Source organism: Phalaenopsis equestris, unplaced genomic scaffold, assembly GCF_001263595.1.
Source record: "Phalaenopsis equestris unplaced genomic scaffold, ASM126359v1 Scaffold000233, whole genome shotgun sequence".
NCBI classification, from domain to species: Eukaryota; Viridiplantae; Streptophyta; class Magnoliopsida; order Asparagales; family Orchidaceae; genus Phalaenopsis; species Phalaenopsis equestris.
The window spans coordinates 279,895-289,225 of NW_018164675.1; the positions used below are offsets into that span (position 1 = coordinate 279,895).

The following is a 9,331-nucleotide window of genomic DNA, read 5'->3' on the forward strand; positions in this document are numbered from 1 at the left end:
TATGAGCCCACATTAAAGGTATAATACATCATAACAAATGGGAAATACTGCATGAAATGCACATAATGCACCTTGGAATTTGCAAAAGCTTCATCTTTGGCAACACAAAAGGCTTTTCTCGATCTCCATAAAAGGCTCAATTTATGCTGCTCCATTTGGCTCTTGAATTGTTCACCAAGTAAAGATGTTGACTCTGAGAAAATGTGAGGTGTCAGCAGTTGACTTTTCACTTGAACTAGTGCTTCGCACTCCTTGCATTTTGCACCATAATTGACATTCATTCAATATAAATAAAAAATTAAATAAGAGAAATAAAAGAATACATTAATAGATCAAGAAAACAAATAACTAGAACTTATAATAGGTGTGTGCTGAATCTATCTTGTAGTTTTAGATATGTCTCAATTGATATTCTCCGCTTTGTTGAACTGAAGTAGAATGATCATGCAAGGTGACTTGGCGTCTTTCTGGGAAGCTGCAGCTTGTCACCTCCCAAAAGAGCTTTTCGGGGTGATGGGCAGCCCATGACTTAAATATTATTTTTCGGCCTTACACCTAGCTGATGTGGACTCTCCATGGTCCAATAGAACCTTCGGTGGAGCCGATCCGTGACGAGGGCGTCACGTGATTGGGTGGAGGAAAATATCACAGACAATAAGTCTCATATCGGCTAGGTGTAGGGCCGAAAAACAGTATTTAAGTCCTGGGCTGCCCACCACCCCGAAGAGCTCTTTTGGGAGGTGACATGCAGCTTATTTAAAAACAGCTGCGAAACTGCTGAAAAATAATCTGATGTTCAAAATGTCGTGATAGCTATTACAATTTAAAAAAAAAAAAAACTCAAAACACAGTTAACTCAAAACACAGTTAGAAAATTACACAGTTAGAAAATTGTCACAACACCTAGTAAGGATCAATGTGAAAACACATATTTTAGTGGCAGCTTTTTCAAAAAGCTGACAAAGCACAGTTTAACCAAACAAAAAAATTGCAGTGCGGCGTCGCACCGCCGGCCCAAACGGACCTTTAGTCTGATGATCGAGACCTTAGATTGTAAACCAAGAGGTCTTGGGTTCAAGGCTTTCCATATGTGTTGCGCTTATGATTAAATTCACTCAAATGTCACCCCAGCTAAACCAGATAAAAGAGAAAAGAACGAGAAAACAATGGAAAACTATTACCATGTAAAACTAACACTTCATCTGCTATCGTCATCTTCGTTGATAAGAAACTCCTCTATCTGCTCCCTGACATGAAAAAAAATTAATGCTTAATTAGACAAACAATATTCAATGTATTTCTCCCAGGGAGGACAATGCTCATTATGGCACTTCTAAAAGCTAAATGAATATTCTAGATTGAATGCATAAGTTATCTCTCTCTCTCTCTCTCTATATATATACTCAGATAGCAAGCAGCTATTGGAATCTTTGTTCTCCTTAGTCAAGTATTCTAAACTCTCCACCACTTGAAAGAACAAAATTTTAAGTTTTATAACAACTGGGAGGAGAATAAAAATGGTATGTAAACAAAACTATGATTGCAGAGAAGACAGCACAAATAAATTAATAAAGCATTTATGAGCAAGAAAATTTCTAAACATAAAATGTGCAGGCCATATTTCTAACTTCTCACCTTAACAAACTCTGGTCAGCACATCCCTGATCCTTAATCCTATTTGTTATCAACGAAGGTAAAAGCAAATAGAACTTCTCAAGAGAGCTTCTATCTTTCGGGATTATCTGAAAACGACAAGTTCGACAACACTGCGAAGCGAACATTTCAATTTTAGTTTGGCACATTCCTTCAACATCTTGGAGATGCTGCCATTCCGAATCACTCAGTGGGCTCCCACAGATTGGGCAGAAAGTTTTAGGCTTTGATTCTTTGTATTTAATATTTTGAAACTTAGAGCGGATAATCGATGGAAGAAAGTCATAATACCCATCCTGCGTAAATTTGTTAAAGGAGAATGACTTCAACTTCTCTCCAGTTCTTACTATCGTTCGTTCTCGAGAAGGGTTTTCTTCCTGCAAATTGAAGAACATTTTTCATCAGTGCAGCTATCCTAGAATTCAAAACTGAAAATAAAGATCCTGTACTATACTAAGGTTTTACAACCTGTAGGCGTGCAACAAATGATGATACCAAGCTATTGATTCCAGAGGGGCGGTTGAATAGCTGTATTGTCTTCAAACTATATAATCAGTTTCAATGTACCACCATCAGAAGTCGAAATTGAGGGATATAAGCCAGTCTATCAGAAAAGATCGTTGTTGGCAAATAGTTTGTGTTCGAATTGGTTATTAAATGAGCAAATGGAATACAAATTGAAATTTTGAGCTCTATTTATAAATGAGTTGAACACAAACAGACAGAGATGCGATTTTCCCCACTTAGTGGGATAAACGCTTGCTGTTGTTGTTATATATTAATTATATAAATGAAAATTTTGTGAAAAGATTCTTGAGTTTTCATTTATTTTTTTTATTTTTTTTAATATTTTATCTAAAAAAAATAAAATTTAGTGTTTTTAAAATAATTTGAGCTAAATATGAGCCCAACACGAGAGACATGAATAGAAGAATTCAAATGAATCGAAAATGAACATACTATTCAAGAAAAATTTTAAACACGAGCTGATTTCAAACAAACAAATTTTCAAATAAACGAAAGACAAACAAGCTTGGAGCTCGCCCAAACTCAGCTTGTAAAATCTTACCCATCTAGATGACAAAGCATGGCAAGCTCCTGGGCAAGACAGTCGCGAAGTGGAAGCACAACGGGCACTTCCCACCTTGCATCAACATATTGCAAATCAGCCGGTAAAGAGAAACCTTGACCCTGAAGAAATATACCATATAATCTCAAAATAAAAATCTATTATTTATAATAAAATAGCTTCGACGCCACTGAGATGACGTTAATTAAAGAATTTTCTTCAGTTACTTGAAACAAAAGATTATAGCTAGCATGAAGCGGGTCGAAACTAGCAAACCTTAACAGTAGCAGATATTATTACTCGTGCCATCTTTGATGTACAGGATCCAAGCAAAAGTTTGGTGTATCTGTTGTCCAAAGCAATCTGTAGGCACATTGAAAAGTTGTATGGCTAACAATATCTTGAAGATAAATATTAAGGCTTGTTTGGGATCACTTTTTTTTTTTTTTTTTTTTAAAAAATGATTCTTGCATATATTTTTTTTTGGTCAATGCATTTTTTTTCCATGTTTTTATTTTTGTATGTTCAAAAACAAATTAGCTTGTTTCAAAAAAAAAAAAAATACTCAAAACAACTAAAGAGCTGGGTCCCCTTTTAGTTTTTGTTTTTTATTTTTCTATTTTTCATCTTTTTGTTTATGTTTTTACTTACAATGAAAAATATTTGGTATGTTCAGAAATGGTTAGTTGTTTTTAATGAACCCAAAATAAATTTTAGATGCTTTGAGTATTTTTAAAAATAAATTAGTTTAAGTAATAATAATAAAAATAAAAACATGTAAAAATGCACAAAACAAATATATTTTCAAAATAAAAACAAAATAAAAAAGAAAAACAAAAAACAAAAGTGATCCAAAATAAGCTATTTTGAGTGTTTTTAAAAACAAATAAATAAGTTTTAATATCAAATATGTTTTATTTCAATTAAAATTATAAGTAAAATAAAATAAAACACAAAAATCAAAAGTGATCCCAAACGCCCTCAAGCAATTGAGAAAAAACCTTTTGTAAAGTAAGCATGCGCAGACTTTGCGTGAAATCTTCTCTCCCAGTAACATCTGTAATACCATCCAACAACTCATTAAGACACCTCCTTCCATCATCAAAATCCTTACAAAAAAGACTTTCAATAGCCATCACATGCAGCGTTTTCTGAGCAGGAGCTATTTCAGATACAATGCTATTTATTTCTTCAAATATGTTGGACACAACATTCGATGAATTAGGAGAAACCGAGCTTTCATCAACAAAAGCGACCCCTACGCCAAATACTGGTAAGCCTTGAGATTTACTTGCATCCCAGTTCTTTAAAGATTTACATTGTAGCTCATGAGTAAACTGTAGAGCGACTCTGTAACAAGAAGGAATGAAATTTAACATCTAAAACTTGTCGAATTCAACTTGAAGAAGTTAACCCAGTTACCAAGAAATAAAATATGGAAAGTTATCATAACATACACATGTTTGCAGCAAAACTTCAAAATGTTATTCTTAACACTTCTCGGATAGAGCTTTGTTAGTACTTTTTCAAGTATTGCACATGACTTGAGTCATGACAAAAAATCATCAGACAACTAGACTAGGTAATGAACAACACATGTTTTAATTTTGTGAATAAAAAAGGGGCATTTACATACATAGCACTATTACCACTTTTTAAAAGTGAGATACACTTTTTCATGCATTGGTTCAAAGCACCAAAGTGCTATATATATAAATCTGAAAGTTTAGGTGTGAGATATATAACTACATAAGCATTGTGTGCTAGGTATGCGAATTCCCCTAGAAAATAATGCACATAAGAACACAAGTCCATGTATAAGACAAGTTCATGAGCAGCTACAACGCAATTAAGCAGTTTGATTTGTACCAAAAGGGTTTACAAATTGAAGAACCCTCCTGTATATATGACGCAAACATTTCAGGGATCAGCTGCTGTGATTCCAACATTACAGAGATCAGTTGCCATAATTTGAATGAATGACATCACGATTACAGTTGAGATAACATAAAAAAGACAAATTGTTGCCAGAGAATATTTCAGGAATGTTTTCCTTCACAGAGAATTCACAGCGCTCCAGCATGTTTAATTTTTTCAAATAATTATAAAATAAAACCCTAAACCCTATACCTGAGTTAACGCCCGAGACTTCCAATCAATGATTATGACTAAGAAATCTTATTTCACAAATTAAATTATATATATATTTTTCAGATTAACCAGAATACAAGATCTAATTAAGAAAAAATCATCGGGGTATTCTTTAACTTTGATTCTTTTAATCTTCCTCACCATTTTTACGTTAAGTTAAGCAGAAGATTATAACAAATTCTGAGAATGATTACTGGAAGTCTGGTTGGGGGTGAAAGCATGATTAGCCAAAGATTATAATTTTGACTATGTGCAATAGCATAATTCTAAAATTTTGAATTTAATTCAAATAAATTCGCTTAAGTGCTATAGTAGATGCATGATCATATATACCAGTACGATCCACGAATAGATCAAATGACATCGAATTTACTTTAGATTAGCTAATTTAACTCTTAACTTAACACGGATTACGATATGAGAGAGTCTGCAAGTCAGTCTAAGCTCCATCAAAACTTTTTAATACAATAATTTGGCTGAAAAAATTTAAATAAAAGTATTTTTGTTAATGATTGGTTTTTAAAATGATCCATTTAATGCATTTAAGTTTATTTGACTATTAGTTTTATTTAGGTCATAATCATATCTGAGTGTGCTTGATACATATATTTTCATCAAGCTCCTTCTGAATAGACTGAGCTAGCACATGCACCATCTTAAATATATTTATTAGCATTAGCCAAATTATATTTGTAATTATTAAAATTGTGATTAATTCTTAAGCTTGTTAAAACATACACTAATAAAGAGATTTGGTGGTGGAGAAAGAGGTACAAAAAATTAATAATGAATAGAAATGTGCATTTTAAAGAAGAAAAAAATAAAATAGTATTCAAATTTAAAGTAAGTAAAAAAAATTTATTGTAAAAAGTATCATAGGTAAAGCTAAAAACTATAATTTTTTATGATTTATATAATATGTGGTAACTTTTGATATTTTATATAATAAACTTAAAGCTAAAAAAAAGGAAAAATGAGATATATAAAAAAACCAATACAAAAATAGATCTAAGAATTTTGATCAGGTTAAATCCATTAAATAATGATAATAAAATATTGATTAAAGATACAGGTTCAAGAAAGATGAAAATATTACTTTAAAAAATAACTAAATGAAAACCTTGAGGTTGAAATTCTTTTAGAAGCGCATAAAAAACAATAAAATTTTATGACCAAAAGTGGCTACTTAGATCAGTGGGGATCAAACAGCCCTCAGCCCATCCATCAACAGAAGCTACTCGGGCGGATGAATGTTGAAGTGGACTACCAAAAAGTCAATTCAGAATGTCAGGCAACTGAATAAAGTCAAAAAAGCACTCATAAGCCGAGTACGGAGAGACGAGTACGATAAGCCCAGTATGAAGGTTCAAATACTAGAATCACTAGAGATAGAGAAACTCCCAGTTCAGCAAAGAAGTCAACTAGAAGAGGATCTCTCCAAGGCCACAACTTTAGTGGGGATGTGACCCTTACAGCTACTTGTGCATAAAGGCCTAATGACGATATAGACCTAAAGTCATTTTATAGAAGCCAACCCCTATAAATATGGGGCCTTAAATGTAAACAGAATCTCTCTCTCCAATCTAGTCAGGTCTGATCAGATTCTGACCTTCCACTCATTAGAGCTAAGGAAAATCCCCCTCTGATCTCCCTTCCAGCTCATCTATGTCTTAACTCGGTTGTTCATCTATCTCTCCAATGGTATTTTTGCCTTTGAGGGTTATAGGTTTTCTCTACTCAGCAAAACTTATAGTCAAAACAATTATAATTCATAACAAGGTTACCTAAATGTTGAAGTGATTGGACATTGACGACAAGATGACTCCTTGAATGGGTCTATGAAGAAGTTCATAATTAAATGGTTGCCATGAGTAATTGAGGATTATTCAGGCATTCGGTTTTAAATTCAAGTTTGTCACCATTGATGGCCAGAACATGAAATGGTGCTGTGGAGGGTAATGGAAGCTTGAGAAATTCAGTGGGCCGCTGCTGGATGAAATTATGTGTAGAATTGCTTTTAATTAGCACTTGCACATATGTTTTCAGGATTAGTCTGTCATTGTGAAAGTTAAGTGAGGTTAGTTGTCCACTGATGGCATGCATCCTGATTTATGAATTATCCATAAGAGGATTAAAGTAGTAGAATCACCATTTTCGGATAGCTGGATAATTTTAAAGGAAGATTCAGGTAGATCATTATCAAGTTCAAACAACAAAGAAAATAGTTTGCCTTTGCAAGCGCGATTGTATTTTGCAATTTTAGCATAATCTTCTCTCTCAGTTTTCAATAATTTCAATTGGTGACAATTTTTTTTTAAATGAAAAAAGGTAGTTTAGATATAGTAGGTTTGGATGGAGCAGAGAGGAGAGCAGTTAGAGCGATTGCTGGAAAGCTAAAGTGAAATTGGGTTTACCAATTGAATTTATCTTTGATAAACTTTGTTAGTTCATTTGCTTTATCGAGGGAAATTGGTCAGTGAAGATGGCCTTTTTTCCAGATGGTTGGTTGCAAATCAAATTCAAAGCAACTGTACGAGAAGAGTTCATCGATAGTAATCTAGTTGATAATATCATGAATCAAGGTTGAAACTCTGCAACTACTAAAGATTGCAAGAGTTTGGCAAGTTCTCATAGATCATGATATTTTAGGGTTCAAAAAGTGTGAGAAGAGCAATGAGAAATTCAAACTTTAAGGATAAGCATTTCATTTTTGTTAGGGAAAGATATAACTCTCCATTTGGATCATTCATATGAAATGAAGCAAGAGCTTTTACTCATCAATGTGTGTGAAGCGATACTGATAAAAAGGCTTAATTTTCTAAATGCAGATTTTTAAGTTACTATAGTCACACCTCAAAATAATAATGTGCAATGTTTTCAAAGAAGTGGCGACATAAGCTCCAACGTGCTACTATCAACGAGGGGTTTTTGGGGTTTGTTTTCATGTTCCATGGAAAATTGATCTTGCTTCACTTTTGTTCAACAAAATTTTCTTTGGTTGTTGTGATGTGCTTCGCCATTTTGACGGCCTGAGTGTTCTTGGCCATAGACTGATGCAAAATGAGGGAGGGAGACGAGTCAATCAAAGAGAGAACTTAATGTTAAGGATTAACATTGGATTGTTGGGTTTACCAATAATTCCAAGCACGACAAAGACGACAAACAAGAGAAGAGAAATCTCGTATAGAAAAGAGAGATTGATTTGCTCGAGTACTTCGTGACTCTTCTGTGCATCTGAGCTGGAAGTTAAAAGTCATTGTTTGTTTCAAACAAAAACAGACAGTTGGCTGCACGGAAGGCACATTTATGCACCTTAGGGCAACCATGCAAGCAGTGATATATTGTCTGGTCAACCCGAACTTGGTGACCTCAACGTCATAACAAACCTACTCGGAAATTTATGGGATGGACTAAGGCTGCTGGGAAAAAAAGAATTTGAATTTACTAGCTTTTACATTGCCTTTCCCTTCAATAACATAACCAATATATCAAATCCCCCCAATGATTATAGCCAAATAATTGCAATCACTAAAGCATGTCAATTGTCCTGAAGCCAAAACAACCTTAACATCCAATCAAATGAAAATGAAAAAACATGTCCCAAGCCTAACAAACAAAAGCCAAAATTAAGAACACCTAAATTTTATTAACCAATTAATTCTCTCATTGCTACCCTTCTTCATGAATTGACACCCTACTGTCACCTCCCAAAAGAGCCCTTGTGGGTGGTGGGCAGCCCAGGACTTAAATACTGCTTTTCGGCACTACAAATGTGGGACTATTTGTCCGTGAGGACTATTTGTCCGTGACACTACGCTCACATCGCTTTCTCATATATAAACCAAGCATAGCCTAGCAAGTTTATGATTTACCACATGAGACCAAAGGAAAAAATTTCTGATTCTCTATCTTCAAATCGAATTTAGAGTTTTTTTCGCACAATTTGGATCAAGTAACTAAAAGCAATAAGCAGGATAAGGTCTAATCGAAAAAAACGCTTCCAATCTCGCTCTGATACTCGATTTTCAACTCAAATTTAAAAGCATTTTTCGACACAAAAATCCTCCATGCCCAAATTGGATCAAGGAATCAAAAGCAATAAGCGAGAGAACGTGAAAGCGAGACCTGGAGGCGGGGCCACCGGAGAAGGCGACGAGGACCTTGTCGCTTGGAGAAATCATGGCGTTCGAGGTGACGGCGAGCTTAAACTTTCCGTAAAGGGAGGAACGAAAGCATGCCAAGCAGAGACCGCTCCAAGCCGATTTCTCCTCCCCGCACTTAGAGCACAGGAGTTGATCCCCCTTGGAACCAAGCCTATCTCGAGTATCATCTTCCTGTGCTGCCGGCTGTGGTTGCGGCAGGAGTTCGTCGTATTTAGTTTCATGGCAGAGAGATTGGCACGATCCGCCACCATTGCCGCCGCATGAGGTCATCGAGGTTTGCCGGTATAAGCGCCGT

General features: G+C 34.7%; 1 protein-coding gene across 2 annotated transcripts; it reads right to left on the reverse strand.

Annotated features, from left to right (window-relative positions):
• Window positions 1–16: 16 nt before the first annotated feature.
• LOC110023860 (cytoplasmic tRNA 2-thiolation protein 2) lies at window positions 17–9,331 on the reverse strand. 2 transcript variants are annotated; one of them, XM_020723483.1, is made up of 8 exons: window positions 8,999–9,331; window positions 3,724–4,072; window positions 2,999–3,085; window positions 2,723–2,844; window positions 2,122–2,197; window positions 1,636–2,030; window positions 1,182–1,247; window positions 17–193 (listed from the first exon to the last, which is right to left on the reverse strand). In XM_020723483.1, exons 1-7 carry the CDS (start codon window positions 9,304–9,306, stop codon window positions 1,199–1,201), a joined length of 1,386 nt encoding a protein of 461 aa, XP_020579142.1. In that variant the 5' UTR covers window positions 9,307–9,331; the 3' UTR covers window positions 17–193; window positions 1,182–1,198. The 2 variants fall into 2 exon arrangements, with proteins under 2 accessions (XP_020579142.1, XP_020579143.1); XM_020723484.1 differs by having other exon boundaries at window positions 17–251.

Coding starts and splice junctions, on each gene's coding strand:
- LOC110023860 (XM_020723483.1), bottom strand. CDS start 9,306: ATGACCTCATGCGGCGGCAATGGTGGCGGATCGTGCCAATCTCTCTGC. Junction 4,073..8,998: donor TCCGGTGGCCCCGCCTCCAG/GTCTCGCTTTCA, acceptor TTCTTGTTACAG/AGTCGCTCTACAGTTTACTC. Junction 2,845..2,998: donor TAATATCTGCTACTGTTAAG/GTTTGCTAGTTT, acceptor ATATTTCTTCAG/GGTCAAGGTTTCTCTTTACC.